General features: G+C 38.2%; 1 protein-coding gene across 4 annotated transcripts in view; it reads right to left on the bottom strand.

The window, feature by feature from the left end:
- Positions 1-3,485: 3,485 nt before the first annotated feature.
- Positions 3,486-16,868, bottom strand: part of LOC146497234 (receptor-type tyrosine-protein phosphatase N2-like) — a 236,970-nt gene continuing 223,587 nt past the window's right edge. For 2 of the 4 annotated variants that reach the window (XM_085139282.1, XM_085139283.1), the window contains exons 21-23: positions 15,569-15,633; positions 8,710-8,783; positions 3,486-6,199 (exon numbers count right to left, since the gene is read on the bottom strand). In XM_085139282.1, coding sequence (XP_084995408.1) covers positions 6,128-6,199; positions 8,710-8,783; positions 15,569-15,633 — 211 coding nt within the window. In that variant the 3' untranslated portion in view covers positions 3,486-6,127. The other 2 variants (XM_085139280.1, XM_085139281.1) reach the window with 1 other exon arrangement.

Genomic DNA, 16,868 nt, shown 5'->3' with positions numbered 1-16,868 from the left:
CCTCCTCCATTATATCTACAAATCTCTCTGATCTTCCTCCAGCATCCTCTGTGTTTGTCCAGATCATCTCAGCCTTTCCTCATATGCCTTTATGTCTCCACCCACTCCACTCTGTCACCAGTGCAAACAGGAAGGGGCTCAGAGCTGATTCCTGATCTACTCCCATCTCTACCTTGAATACACCTGTCACTGATCTATTGTGGTCACCAATGTTCCCTCTAAGCTGCGCGCGTGCGCAATTGTGCACTGCTGGCACGGTCTCTGCACACAGAAAATCTGCGTTGCGCACAAATTTTTTTTAAAATTAAAGCTTTAACAATTCTGTTTTGCAGTGTTAGTCAGTAAGTGACTGGCTGGGATTAGAACGATGCCACCTTATCCCATAGTCCAGCCAATAATGCGATTCACATTTGTATATACGCAGCTAATCAACATCGTTGACAGGCTTTGACAGCGTCCTTATGTGCCGACACCGGTGTTTTAGCTAGCAAAGCGGTGTGGCTGATGTGGAGGAGATGTGAGCAGGACAGACGGAACAATTGACAGAAAAAGTGTGGACTTTATACCAGATTTTAAATTGTGTTGATCGGCCACGTAAAACCAGAGTTATAATAAAAATATCTGCAATGTTTGGTTTTCTTCCTGAATATTATTGTTGTTTATATTTACTGTGGGAAGAAACGGTAAAAACGGCGTTTTACAAGGAAAACGCCCGAAAGCCTGTGAGCAAAAACAACACAAAAACCCCACCCTTTCCTATTGGTGGAAAAATGTATCATGTCAACTAATCAAAAAATTATATGGCAACATGGCATTTAGTTGTTTAGGAAGGGGGGAAGTTTTAGGAGTGACGGCGGTGTTTTGAGATGTGAGAGATTTGCGACGTTTAGCGCAAATCTTGTGTAGTTAGTGTGTAGTGTAGTCAATAGTTTTGTTGTGTGTGTCAGAACAATGAGGCGACTACTGAATGTTACAGCTGTTACAGCAGTGATACATCTCCTGTTGTCAGGCCTGCAAGTATCAGGCTTTTGTTCTCCTTTATCTCACAGTGGACAGAAACTATTTTTTGGAGTGGCACAAATAATTTGTGTGGCATCAAATTTGATGCAGAACAGCTGATTGTTCTGTAAATAGTTGCTGCAAAAGACTTTGTTGTTTGCATAACTCAGTTACTTTTTTTGTAGAAGTAACTATATAATTAATTGCCCAACATTGGTCATTGTTTACTGTATTTTGCAGACAGAGTTACAGGACTCTCTCCCAGACCACAGACTCATATTCATAATACAAGTCAGAGCTTGTAAAGAAGCTCTGACTTGTATTAAGAAGAAATTAAGAAGAAAAAAAGAAGAAGAAGAAAGAAATCTGTGTTTTGTTTCTGAGTTCAAGTTTCTTTTACTTCCAATAGTGTTAACAAACTACACAGGTCATGAACAAGATGTTTTTAAATTTTCATTATAAGTGGGCTAAAGCAATTAATTAAAAGTAGTCTAACATAAATGTAAATGCTGTAATTTGATTATTTTAATAAACCATGTAACTTGGATCGATTCGATGCTGGCGTGACCACAGTGCACACGTCTGCTGTTGCTCACAGTGGTCCAAGGAACTGCTCAGGGAGTCTGTGTGTTCGCTCAGACACATGAAAAATTAGAGGGAACATTGGTGGTCACCCAGGACACATGCGGAGAAACATTTCTAATTCCTTGTGTGAACAAATATACTTAGAGCTGTTCTTGTGTTAATGTTGATTCAAAATACATGCTAATACTATGTGTGAACAGGCCCTTTGTAGCTACTATCAGGCAAACCAAATCTCAGGGACTAAAATGTGTGCGCATGTATTCAAACCCCAAGGTGTCTACAGTAGAAGTTGCCATCTATGAAAAGAAAAACTTAGATGGTCCAAATCTACTCATATGACTCACTATTGAGAGAAAAGCAGCATCTTGCTAAATCAATTTCCCTACTTCCTACTCTCTAAGTCAACACTGCAAGAAAGCAACACAAGCTTATGTACTGAGAACGTTTTTCCCCCACAATCAATAGCAAGCTGCTGTTTCACCTGAATAAGCACTCAAAAAGCTGATCATCCACCCAGCTTCTTATAGATGCTGGATGAATAACAATGTGAAATGACGATGACTCTGAATGAAAAATGCGATTCATTTTGGCGTTAAAATGTCTTTGTAACCAGAGATTGTCAACATGAAGGAGATGAGGTTTAAAAACAGCTGCACAAAAAACTTATGTTTGAAGGAGTGACAGTGGTTCTTCCACAGTGCTAAAAAAGAAACAGTTAACTGCAGGCATGCGATGAGTCAGATGATAAAGGGTGATTTTAAATCGCTCCCTTGATCAAGTGGAAAAAACAGGTGCTTACACTGGGATCTTTTAAAGGTCATGACAGATCAAATATTTACTTTTGTAGCTTAACTTTTGATTAAAGAGTGCACAGTTTGCATACACACGTCTCCCACAAAATGTCATTATATTATATTTATTTAAGAGTGTGACAAAAATCTATGTTAACCCTATAAACCCTGAACCCAGAAATAATGACCAGAACATTTAGATTTTAAATTTAGATATAATTTTGCATATGTGAGTAATTTTGTATAATCTTTGTTATATCTGGCATTTTTTTTGGCAGTTTATTGCTCACAGTTTACCTTAAATAAACAAATGGGAGTTGGGGTTAAAAAAGATACACTTGGTGTTACTGGGTTCTAAAGAAAATCCTCCCTTTTAACCAGAAAACTGGAGATCAGGTCTCAAATGCATACATTTCATTCATTTTCACTTGTTGGCTAACTGTGCCAGAAACGCTAGGTCAAGTTTAGCGAGAAATGTGTAGCTGAGCACAATAGTTTTAAAAGTTAAACCATTTGTGAACTTTGAATGACAGGTCAGTTTTGCCTTTAATTTCCCTTTTTCATTCAAACCAAAGTTAGCAGCTTTTTAATAATATGGCAAATTACAACTTTAATTTGCTAGCCAAACTAGCTGAATGTTAGCTAGTTTGGCTACCTAACATCCAAGCTAACTCCTTGACTCTGTGGTCACTATAATGCTGCTGCTACTACAACTACTTTTACCGATAATAATAATCGAGTGATGGACAGAATACCACACTTCACATGAACTTTTTCATACCTTTTTGCAGAAATATATGTTTTTCTTTTTGTGCAGTGTCAAGCAATATAAACCCACTGCAAAAAAGTTGCACCTTCTCGTATATTAGGTGTTAGTGTTGCTCAAATATCTCACCTGAGGAGAAAAAAAAAATGTAAATGTTGAATGTCAACCTTGAACGCCATCCACTGCAGGACATCACTTTGTGTGCACACACCTAAGGTACCTGATTTAAAATGCAGCTGGTGTTAGCAGCTCTATAAAACACGTTTTACTGCTCACCCTGATGGTAAAAGTTATTGTGTATAATTATGTCAGAAAAGGATAAAAAGAGACCACAGTCACAAGTCGGATTGCATTACAATACTGCATCGACAACTAGACTTTATTCACAAGTTGTTTACACCAATAGAACAAAATATCTTCTGTTGTGTTTTGGGGTTTATGTACAGTTTTAATGCAACAGACCAGCCATCTATTCATACTTGATGGTGAGTGAGAAAGAAAGAAGAAAGAATAAGCTTGATTCAAATATAGTAGAATAAGATCATTTAAAGTGAATGCCAGTTCACTTAATTCCACATTTTTATAATATACCTGACAGTATCCTAAAAAAGGGAGAGAAACAGAATCTCATTTCACATTGAACACATTATTAAAAGCAGCATTTCTCGTAGCACGTTTCAATTTTGTGATGGAAAAATGTAGACCAGCTTGCTGCAGTGTTACATCATATTGTTACTGCACCCGTTTCAGCCCGCTTTAACTATGATCTGCACAGTTTAGAGAAGATAATCCTTGGCTTTTGTACTTTAAGGTCCTTGGAGCGTCTTGTTTAATAAAGAGTCTAACACAAAGTTAATAGATACATCAGCAGAGGTTTGTAAAGGTCATTTTGAGGCAAGGAGAACATTACAGCACACATTTGTTGAATAGTCATGCATTAGCAGCATAGTGTATGCAATTCATGTCATCGGTGATTTATAAACAGAATTAGCAGAATTAACTGAATGAAACATTTCAAACTGTCAACCGATTGATTTTGCACGAGCTGGTTTCCCAAAGCCATCTTTAATAATCAGTGTCTTAACTTCAGGCTATTTAGTAGTGGCTTTTGTTTAGCTAAACCTGAAAATGAGCTGACAATCCCAGGACATTCTGTTCAGAAGCCAGCAAAAATAATGATCTCAGAACTTGTCTGTAACTGGTGGTGGGGCCTTTTCTTGAGAGGCGTGATACTGAAATAAACCTACATACATGGGCTAAAACATAAAAAAAATAAGAGTTAATGCTGACTGTGCTCTTTTTATTTACAGCAGTACATAAAACATGTTAATTTTAGAATGGTGTTGGGAAAACCAGCTGAGGCGTGTCACTGCAAACTAATTTCCATTGCAATACAGATTTCACTACTGTACATGTACAAATCATCCATTAATGCTACATTAAGAACCTACTATTCAGAAGCAGAGCTATTCCTTTTGGCATGACAATACTTGTCAGAAACATTACCATTTAAAATGACTCCACTCCAGCATTTTGAACTTTGAACTTGTGAGAGGACTCTCACAAACTTTTGGCCGAACAGAAACTTCCTGCTCCGGCCGAATGTTCTTCAATGTTTATCACAGCGGTTTTCATTTAGCACAGGCACAGCTAATCTTTAATCCGCAGGTTAATCCACTAGAATGAGGCCATTTTAAAATGAAGCATTACTCCTTATCCTCGTGGCTTTTACCAGTCCATCTACTGAATGTTTAATTTTTTTTGTTAAGGCAGACATGAGTGTAACTTCACTGACAAGCCACAACATTGTTTTTCCACAAGAAAGAACAATTCAGGTAGAAGAAACACAAAATTGCTTCAACAAAGATGAAGCAAAATCATTTGTATTTCCAGTATTAGCACGTTTTTTTGTTCAACTAAGACAGTTACCGATAATGTGTTAATTTTTGGGTTTCCCCGCTTACTTTTACAAAAGCAAGGCTTCGTGGGAGATGGAATCACTCGTGTTTTGCCTAATATCTACCGTACTGACCAACGCTACGTGCTGATGAGTTACAGCATACTGTGACACACTAGCATACTGCATCGAAACATATCAAAAAGCATGGCATTAAATATCAGACACAATATGTGATGATCTGCGTCACAAATGCACCCACTCAGAGACCAATCAGTGGCATCAATTCAGTAAAACTGTCAGGTTTGGCAACTGGCCACATTGAACATTGCCGAGAAAATCAGATATATCAGATATACGATTACATTTTGAGCCATCTTATTTTGATCATTGCCAGCTGATGCCAGTGAGATCAATGTTTGTCTATAAACAAAAATTATGATAATTAGACACTTAACAGAATACAGATGAATTTGAAAAATCGATTAAAAGGCGTTTAAATGCGGCAAAATGTTACTTTGGAAAACAGGCAGAAGGAAAGTCTGTCTATGTACAGGATAGTTTCAATGGTTTCCTGGCACACCGTTGACTGAGATCGAATGGGAGATGTTAAGAAGTGCAAGGAACGGCTGCACATGGAAGGGAGAGGGGTCACAAGGAGGAAAGACGAGACATGCGGAAATGAGAAAATGGGATAAAAGATGAGAAAAAACAACTGATGACAAGATAGGGTGAGAAATAGGAAATTTGACTGCAGGAAATAATAGAAGCGATAAATGGTAAAAACATGGGTAAATATTAGACATGAAAAGGGCATGGGAGTAGCAAACAAAATGAAAGTAGAAGACAATGGAGAGAGGAGTAAAATGAAGGAGGAGTGGAGAAAAAGAAGAAAGGCAGACAGGAAAACACAGATTAAGTGAAGTGTCAGAAGGAGGAGAAACAAGAGACGGAAATGACAGATGAGAAGCACGAGAGGGGAAAGAACATAAATAACGGGGTAAAAAATTTAGGAGACGGGAGAAAGACAAAATAGGAAACAATATAGGAGAAGATCCTTGGGATGAGGAGTAGAGGAGGTGTTGTTTTCTACTGTGGAAGAGCTTTCAGGATGGCATTCACCTCCTCAGCAACGGCTGTCAATGCGAACTCAAACTGATCCTGCAGACAGACAAAAAAGAGAAAGGAAGTTAAAAGTTTATACATGCTACTTTGCATTTACCCTTCAAAAATCCTTAATATTGCATCAGTTTGCGGAGATTATGATGCTGAACAAAATGTGGATGTACCCAACTTTTATTTCCCACAGACCTTTTTGTCTGTGATCATAGAAAAGCCTGTGAAAAAAATCCCACTGGCTTTGTGGCAAAGGGAGACTCGAGCTTCAAGGCCGTGAAGTTTAGATGACCATGCTTATCTTATGTTATAGAACTGTTATGTTGTTTTGAAACACTTATTTATACTCTTACATGGCTGACCTATGAGTATTTTATCCTCACAGTAAAAAGTAGATTAAAGGCACAAACAGCAGATCAAATTCAGAAATGAAATCAGAGTGCTGAGGCTGGGTCTCCTGACCACAAAGGGAATCAATGTGTGAGGAGTGCAGGGAGAGTGCTGTGACAGCAGTTCAGTCAGGATACATGCTTTAATAAAACCTGGATCAATACCATGGATGTTTTACACACATCCTGGGTTTCCTTTCTAATTAAGTTCACAGATCAGCCGGTAATTGTTTCCAGACCAGCCGGAGTCATTCAGTGTACAGTGTGATGACGATATACTTGGTTGTAGGTCTCTGAGGCAGTGAACAAATGTAATTTAGAATATGAGTCTTTTTAATAATTTGTTTGAGGACTTTTCCCCCCAAAAAATACTTACAAAACTTTATTCCCTTTATTCCCTAAACACTTAACCAAAATGGAATAAAACCACCTTTTTTGCAAATTCTTATTCTCAGTCATTCACTTCATATAACCAGAACGCCTCCACTAGAAGTTCTGATTAGGACAACCTGGGACAGGTTATCAGCACCTATTTGAACTCCATACATATTCCTCTGTGATTTGACCTGATTTTCCCATAATCCCTTTCAGAAATCGATTCGTCTCAGCTGAAGCAGTGGAGCCGGTCCCCAAAACTCTCAAATCTAGTATCTCTCACAATAGCGCATAGAGATTATCATCTCAGCAAAGACTTTTAGACAAAGTGAAGTTTTGATGGGAGTGTGATCGATTGTTAGAAAGACAGTTCTGGGGCATTAAGGCGATCTAAGAATGTCAAGTTGACATTTTGAGTTTACCATGGCAATCCTTCGTGTAACCTTTCTACCCAAATTCATGTGACAGCACAGATGGATTGTTCGTTTTTTTTGATAGAGAAGCTGAGAATGACCTTACTTACATTTTATGCTGATGGAAAGAAAAGTAGTCTTCCACAGTAGCAACCTTAAATGCAATTACTGCAAATCAGCCTGTATATGCAAAACATTCTCACTGTCATTCTCGGATACTTAGGACTTCTTGGCCTCACATTTTAATCCTTTGGTTTCGATTTCCAACATGCAGCATAACGGAGCTGCTCATGTTGTAGATTAGCATCTTGATGGGTCAAACAGTGGAGCAGATCTAAGTCACTGGGTTTTCTGTGTCATGTGGGATCATTATTTTTTTATCTTTCCTTTTTCTTCTCTCATTCATTCTTGTTAGGTTTAGCTTTGATTAAGTAACAGAAAATACTACATACTTGTATATAAAATACTACATGTATAAAAGGTTTGTTTACTTTTCATTACAAACAGTACAAATAACCATAAAAGGAACACACCGTTCAAAGTGTGTTGCATAGGTTCATGGTGAACATCTTTCATTGATGAACCAAGCAAAATATTATAGTGTCTGACTCATTCCAATGTAGCTGAAGCGAGATCCATCCATAGCTATCACAACTATGTAATTTGACTGCTGTTACAAAAGCAAAACAATACAGACAAATCTGAGAAAAGCATTAAATGTTTTTTTGATACTTTAATGTTCCTGATGATGCACTGTGTGAGAAGTGCTGTTCATGCACTAGTGTGCAGTCACTACCATACATTTTAAATCTAATAAATATTTTTTTTCTGCTCATATACATCTTGTTCCTTGATAAATGTTGGCGAAGGTCCTTTCTCCTTCAAGGACCTGCACTTTTATTTATATTTGAGGATTTGTGGAAGTTTGTGAAATTACTTTAAGCAGGATTTTTAAATGTAAAAACAAAAAAAGTCATGTTGGGCGATCATGGCTCAAGATTTGGGTGTTCGTCTTGTAATCGGAAGGTTGCTGGTTCGAGCCCTGGCTCAGACAGTCTCGGTTGTTGTGTCCTTGGGCAAGACACTTCACCTACCGCCTACTGGTGATGGCCAGAGGGCCCGATGGCGCGATATGGCAGCCTCGCCTCTGTCAGTCTGCCCAGGGCAGCTGTGGCTACAACTGTAGCTGCCTCCACCAGTGTGTGAATGTGTGTGTGAATGAATAGTGGCATTGTAAAGAGCTTTGAGGGGTCCCAAAAAGCACTATATAAATGCAATCCTTTATTATTATTATTATTATTATTATTATTATCTGTTCACACTGTTCCACAAATCAAACAAAATCTGCACAAACAAACAGGATTCAGGTGTGTGTTACCTTAGTCTGAACCATTCCTGGCCTCTGGTCCCGCAGGTGCTCCAGAGTCGCTGCAATATCAATCTCCTTGGCACCTGCCATGCACACACACACACACACAAAATGATGTTGGATTGTGTTCAAGGCACCACCAAGATAATCCAGCTAACATCACTCAATCTGGTCTTTTAAACCAACTCCCATTAGAACAGCAAAGGCGATTACATTCATCCTCTTAGCACAAACACACACACACACTCTGACTCTAGAAAACAGTGATGGTCTTTAGTTGAAATGAAAAAAGATGAAGAGGCCAGAGGACTTTGTGAGGAAAATCACAGGAACACATGTTTCCTACATTTTCTAAAGAAACCTGAGTCAATCTGAAAGCTCCTTGTTAGTCTTTGGTTGTTCTTAGCCTTTCATGAAGGTTGCCCACCAGAGCTCTATCAGCCACTGCCAAAAGCTGACGTGTGTTTGTCTGTGTGTGTTGCCCGTCAGTCTGTCTGTATGCCAGACTGGGATAATGTCCCACAGCTGACAAAAGTGTGGCTGGCTGCAGTCAGCTCAGTGACCTCAGGCCCAATGCTGGTCAGATTAGCAGACACTGTGATACATTACAAACATATTATAATCCTTTTGGAGTCAAACACAAGAGCATATACATATCTGATGTGTATAATCTTATGTGACCATAATTGAAAAACTGGATTTCTCCATTTTCAGCACTTAAGCCTTGATAAGCCAATTCGAGCCTTTATAGACAAAAGTCTTTCACGTCTTTGAAAAGTAACAATAAAAACAACAGTTTGAATGTTTTCTTTTTAAATTTGTCTTAATAGTGTTTTCAGTTAAGCACTATTTAGACCAGCTACTTGGAATTGATTGGATCAATACATAATACAATATTACAATTAACAAGACTTTATTTAAAAAATGGTTTGCTTCTGTTTCTCAGTGTGGAAATGGACAAAACTATGGGGTCACAACTTTTACTCCTTATGTTCAGGTGTTTTCAGTCCCACTGCCACAGGTGAACAAAATCAAGCCATACAAATGTTTGTGAAAAAAACTGGTTGTTTTAAAGAGCAATCCAAGGGTAACAGCAATCTACCGGTGCAACACGTCAGTTTGTGCACTTTCTCCCTCCTAGATATTTCACAAACAGCTAAGTTTTACTACAGTGACTGCTACTATTAAAGTGACAGACAACATCAAGTTAATGCATTAAAGTTGCCAGTGCTTTGCAGAGTTTCAATGGGATGGGTTTCCATGGCCGAGCAGCTGCTGCAGGCGTACTTATTGTCCACAAACTGCATTATATGAAGTTTCTAGAATTTCTTTTTTATCGTCACTATGAGCATTTTTTTCTGTTATTTATGATTTTTATTTTTTCTGTCTTTCCAAAATACATCACTAAGGTTACGTTTACCTTTAAATGCAACAATCTTCCTCAGTATATCAAATACTTGAGTACTGCTACTAATAGTTTCAGCTTGTATGAACCATCTGCTACTCAGTTTTACTTAATATTGCTGTTGGACTGTGTGGCATGAAAGTGTGTAAAATGTGGGATGAAAACAAACAAAGGTAAGAAGAATCCATTCAGAAGCCCAGATAATACTTTGTAAAAACGCTAGCATTGTAATTATTTTTGCTGATGAATTAACAAATGACAAAAGACATTCATGGAATTGCTCTTAATGCACTTAATGCACTCAAAAAAAAAAACCCAAAAGGATATTAAAACATATTTTTTTCCAGAAAAATCTCTATTATATGTTAATGTAGCTTTTTAAATACCATTTCTGTAACAAATGAAGTGTAAGCTACTTTTAAAAGACTCATTGTACTTATAACGGTCTTACTCCCGCCCTGTGATGTCAACGGAGCATAACCAAAAATTGCAGGTACCCACGCATTATTTGAAAAGAAGCAAAGAGACATAAAACACAAGAGATGATTCATAAAGTCAGAGGGAAAAATAGATGTTAAGGGGGGGGGAGGAAGACATGTCGCAGAAATAGAGAAATTGTTCCGGGAGAGAAAAGGGACAAGAGAGAGAGAGGTGGGAGCAACAATTAAATTCAGAAAGAACAAAAGACAGAAAAAGCATTTAATTTGTTTTCTGTCCTTCCGTTTCTCTCCCCCACCTTCTCCTCCTCTATCCAAATTCTGAGGAAACAAAAAGCGCAAGAATTACTTTTTTCTTGTTGTGACACATAATAACACTCCTTTTTCTTGCCTGCATGAAGAGGAAAATGAATGGTGGGAGAACCGCTCATTCACACCATTTTCTCTTTCTGTTTCACAGGTTTTGTGAGCTTTTTTCCCCCCTTTTCACAACACAATAGACTCCCTTCTAGCCAGAAAAGCTGCAGCAGACTACTCACTGCTTTAGTTTTTCTTTTTTGAGAGGAAGGACTTAACAAACCAAGGGCTATTGTGCAGATTCTGATAAACTCAAAATGGACGGTATTAAGAAAAAATGCCTAATTCGGGCTTTCCCTTGAAGGAGATGGTGGAAGCATGAAAAAAGCGGGACTAGTATAAAAACCTCTGCCTCATTTTGAGATTCCCTCTTCTGTAAGACCGCTTTGGGGTGGAGGTCGAGGAGTAGGACTTAGGAGGGTAGAGGGGGGTGTGCTATAGATGAGGAGAAGGAGGAGAGAAAGCCTGGAAAAAAAAGAAAGAGAAAGAAAGACACGCAGCCCTTGAGGAGGCCACGAAAACCCCAAAGCCGAGGGCTGGGTTGACCAGCTGGACCTGAAGAAAAAAAATGCAGAAAGAAATGGTGCAATGCTGAAAAGCTCTCTGGTATTCACTGTGTTTTGATAGATTCTTAAGATGAAGAGAAAGGTGATGGGTGGTGGTTAGAAACAGGAGAGAAGTGAGGGCGCATTTTGGAAAAGTTGAAGGGAAAAAAAAAACGTGAGAACCACCTCAACCCTGCTACATCGCTATAATTCTTGAGGAAATTTGCAATTCCTTGGGAAAAAACTGTTGGAATCTATTAGGAAAGAGGGGGAGGAGGGAGTGTGAAGGAAACTGGGGTTATTCTGTCTCTGAGAGGATGGAAGAAGAGGAGGAGGCAGTGAGAAATGCCTTTGATCAGGATGGAGAAAACCTGCAAACCCAAAGGTTTTAAGGTTCTCAGGACAAAAAAGGAGGAAAGTAGAGCTGAGAAAGTGATGTACGAGAGGGCAACTAGATTTTTCAGGTATTTTGTTTTAAATACAAACCTATATTATCGTCTTTTCAACAGGGCGCTTTAAGCCTAGACTTTACGATCATCTATTTAATCCTTAAGCACTTGCAAACATACAGTGGCTTAAACTGAGGGAGACAAATCTTATAATCTACAGACATCAGCCAGGTCAAATCTTTTAAAACTTTATTTGAGATGATACGTTTTTGTAGGTGATTGTTACTTTTCACTGTTACAAAGCAATGGCAGCACCTTTAATTTTATACATTAGTATTTGTTGCCTGTGATTTTGTATAATTTAGTTAGTTAATTTTGGTAATGAGCACGTTTCCAGTTTAACTAATTGTAGACACACGTACAATGCTGAGCTGTAAAATGAGGATAAGTAGGGGATAAGTACATCATAAAGAAATAGCATACAAGCAAAAGCCAAAGCAAAACTCCTAATTAAAGCTGCAATAACTGATTTAATTATAACTTCATAGCAAAACTAATGTATGAGCATTAGCTCCGTCTTGGTCTCAACCAAATTCGGAGGAAAATATCTGCTCGCTACAACTGAAACTTTGCCTTTTTGTTATGCAGTTATCTACAGAGAGTAAACCAAAGAGGTTACAACCATTGGCTGGAAGACCAAAGCACTAAACTCATGAGTTAATACTCTGTTTAGCCTTTTTAGGCACCCGTTTCATGTTAATCTTTTCCAGATGAATAACTTTAACTACTCTGCACATTAAAATCTTCATTTTATGCACTGTAGTTTATGAAAATCTAACATGTTAGAAGACGATCATGTGGTTTGTATATGGGATATAAACACCTAGGATATGGTAAAGCAGTACTACAGTACGTATATAAGTACTCAAGTGAACATACCTCAAATTTGTCCCAAAAAGATAAAGTACGGAGCAAAGAAATGTATCTTTTTAAATGAGAAATTTAAAGATAATAGTGACAGACTGGTCGGTTGGCACAGCTCAGACCAAGTGAGAGTCTTCTACCTTTGCTTCTGCTGATTTTCTTGTTTTACTCTCGAGAGATTACACGCTCCTGTATGGGTTCAGCAGATTTCACAACTCCCCAGTTTATGAAACATCTTCAGAGGCAATAAAATAAAGTAAAAACATAAAGTGCTGTCAAAATCCTATTTTTCTGCCAACATCAACACTCTACCTAACGCAGATTTCACACCGTTTATTTATCAATGGTGAAATCCACTTTGATCCTCACAATAAAACCTCTCTAGCATTTCCTGACCACGGTCCGATTACATCACTCAAAGAAAAGATGATTTTCTTTTGAAAAAGATAAAAAAAAATATTTTGTTTATTAATATCTCAGTGAAGACGGGGAGGGTTAGGCCTCGTTTTAGGGCCTTTATCAGGCTTATTCACAAAGTGGAGCAAACAAACATGAAGAGCCTTAATAAACGTGAAGCTTTACCAGCTTGAAACAGCTATGAGACTATGGTTCTACTCCTGTTTGTGCTCATCATTAATTTTTTATTTTTTAATTTGGTTTTCAATTATTTTTAAGATGTGCTGCAACAAAAAACATTTTCAATCTCAACTGCTAATTTGCATTTTATAACAAATTAATGAAGAATGTGTGTTTTTTTTTAATGACTCATGCTTTTACAATTTATCAGGGGTTAAGGCTAGAAATTATTAAAAGCTTTGAGTCACTTTCGGTGACAGGTAGGCGTCGCCTAAATACTGTACCTGTCTGTTAGGCTTCACCTGACCTGGTTCGAGTGTCGACTGTGGTTGTGCACCTGCATTTTAAGTATGTTTTTTAGCAGCATCTGTGTGATGCATTCACACAACGCATGGATGGACCTTGCATTCCAAGCTAGTTAGCTTGGAAAGGTCAAAGGTCACAAAGCTAAAGTTGAGATCAGTCCACATAGCTATGGTAATCCATTATATAAAGACTAATAACAATAGAATAAAAGTGAAATTAAGTTGCATTTAAGTTGTAAAATCTAATGGCAGCAAAGGACAACTTTTTGCATGTTTCACATTCTCATATATATTTTCAGCGTAGTGTTAATGGAAACTTTTGACCCACAGCTAATGTGTTAATTCGATGTCAAGCAGGAAAATGCTCATTGCTCTAATTTGCTGCCACAGTAGCCTCGGCTACACTTCACATCATTTGAAATCTTCTCTTTTACTTAGCAAAGAAAAGAAAACAGTTTTCATTAGTTTTCCTCTTCTGATATCTATGTATTCTCCCTGCTGTCTGTCAAAATATATATTCTGTTTAAAAATATCCAAGGCAAAAGTTACTTGTTATGAGATGAATTAATTTCATGTTGCTTCAATGGCCAATTAGGGTTTTATAGATAAGTTTGGAATGGGAAGGATTTGGGAAGGAGATAAAAGGACACGGAGGACTTTCCCCCTCACATCCACCAACTCCCACCCATTCCTCCCTGGCCCCTTGGTGCTTGGGAGGGGCCCCAGCACAGTGTGACAGCCTGGGAAACGGCCACTGAAGCCCAAACTGACCCTTTGATCTGGAATTAAAGACCCAGGAGCTCGTTCTGCTACAGCAGCACCACCACAGGACAAACACACACTTACAAAGAAAGATACGCACACATACACACAAATGTCCAATCAGTAGTAACAGTGGATTGATCACCTTCTGTCTTTACATCGTGTAACCAAAACACGAGGAATCAATTTTTAGAAAGACTTTACTTAACTAAACATCTGCCTTATTAACATTATCTACCTTTTCAAAGTTGTTCTAACATGAAGCCACATTCAATTAGAGACTTTTAATTTGAAAGACATGAAGAGACTAGTCAGATGTGTAATCACAGGCTCAGGCTTATAAACAAATCGAACCACATGAATGGAGGAAGTAAAAGGAAGTTTGTTTGTTTAAAATAAATCAAAATATTTTGTAAATAAAATACAATCAACCTGAACTTCAGTAAAGGAAACTTCACTTAACATGATATCAAGAACCGTCACTGCCCCTTAAAATATTCAGTCTCTTACATAATTACTCGCTGTGTTATTATATCATACTGTAATTATAGTAATTATCAAGCACTTATAATGTGTTTAAAATGCACTGGCTGTGAGTCCTGATGGCACTTCAAATAAACAATTCATGGTCAGTTCAGGTTAATTACCAACAGCCTGCACACTAATTTTACGTCTCCACTCCTTTTTAGCTCGTTTCTGTCACCGTGTCATGAAAATCACACTTGCTCTCTGTCTGGATTTCACTGAGTTTAACTGTGTTTTGTCGGCGAGACAGGAGAAAAACAAGCTGCAGCATGGTGCCAGAGCAGCGGAGCATCCACTGAGATAATGAAACAGATATTCATTTGCGGTAATTAAGCAAAAGCTAATAAAAAAATAACTAATAATATATTTTAAAAATCCGCTTGTTTTCTCTGGCTCAGAGGCTGAGAGTAAGAGTGATCGAGTGTGCTAATGGAAAATGTCATTGTTCGTAGCTACTCATCACTGTAATGATCTAATTAAATGTCATTATTTTCAATGCAATCATCCAACTTTGCAAAAAGCAATAACTTTGATGATAGCGGGAATAATTTGACAGCCGTGCTTTTTATTTCTCCAGTCAGAACAGGGAGGGCAAACTGAGCACCTTCTCCGGGAAGGGCGAGGCGGGATAGGGAACGCCTACCTTTAGCCATCTTGTTGAGGACCATGTCGATCAGGATGTAGGTCCCAGTTCTTCCAGCACCATCGCTGCTCAGGTGGATGAGAGAGAGAGTAGGATATGAGGGAGAGAGAGAGAAAGGGAGAATGCAAGAGGACGAGAGACAGATGGAGAAGCATTAATTAAATTTGTCTGATAACGTCATATCGTCGCTTATCGCCAATTAAGCAATTTTCTAATTCCTGTCACTTGATGTTTCTAATTATACTTCTACATTCATTTCCATAATGTTCATTTACATCATTACTCTGTTGCTATGTGATGTCATACGTATATGGATGTGGAAAATGCACAAAGTGTGACATTAATAGGAGTGAATAAAAGGAATAAAAATCTTTTACAGGTACACTAAATGTTCCTGTTAATGCCCAAAAAGCAATACTGCATTAATACAGTTATGTACTGAATTAGGTAAAAATGTGAGTGGCTGAGTGTGAGAGCTGATTAGAGATAATTACACAGCGCATTATCACGATCAGCTCTTCCACCGTGTCGACTCCTTCAAGTTCAGACAAGGAGGACTAAATGTTCTTTCAGTGTATCATACAATTTTAAATAACATCATATAACCCAGGAAAAAATATTACACTGAAATGTTTATAGCATAAGATCACTCGGCAGGACTGCTGGCAAGCTTGCAAAGCCGAGTAACACCTTCAGGTTTACAGTTGCTATATTTATTTTGTATCCTCTGCCATGTTCGTGTTATTGTCTTTCTTTGTTTTTCCTCTGGAGCGAAGACAGACGCGACCCAACTCCGGTGTTAAGCGAGCGAGCATCAGTCAGAAAGATTTAATACGTCGAGGTTTACGAGTCTTCTAATGCCATTTCAGGGGGATAAGCAACTTCAAACGTGCACAATTATGGAACCGAGAGACCGAGAGGTTCTTTTTAAAACATCAAAAATGTAAACCTGTTTTTAGAGACATAGGAGCAAATGTATGTTTGTCTGTTCTGAAATAAACAAACTGAACACAGTGTGCAGAAACTGAATTACGCTCTGCTTTGGATGTGGAGGGAATATTTTCAATCCAAGATTTATTTCAAGTGTTGAAAATTGATGTCTGCACCCCTACCAGTCTATTTCATGCGCTGGTGTGTGCGCGTGTATGTGTGTGTGTGCGTGTGTGCATGCTGGCATGGGTCCATACTTTCTGAATATTTCATTTTCACTGGGACCTTTGTTATTTTCTGCAGTAATTGAGAAGTGCCACTGCAGCCTGCGAGTGTGTATGTGCCTATTCTACAGAGATGCTCTGATCTT

Source organism: Neolamprologus multifasciatus, chromosome 18, assembly GCF_963576455.1.
Source record: "Neolamprologus multifasciatus chromosome 18, fNeoMul1.2, whole genome shotgun sequence".
Classification (NCBI taxonomy): Eukaryota; Metazoa; Chordata; class Actinopteri; order Cichliformes; family Cichlidae; genus Neolamprologus; species Neolamprologus multifasciatus.
Note: the sequence above shows the minus strand (reverse complement) of the source record. Positions and strands in the feature narration are given on the sequence as shown.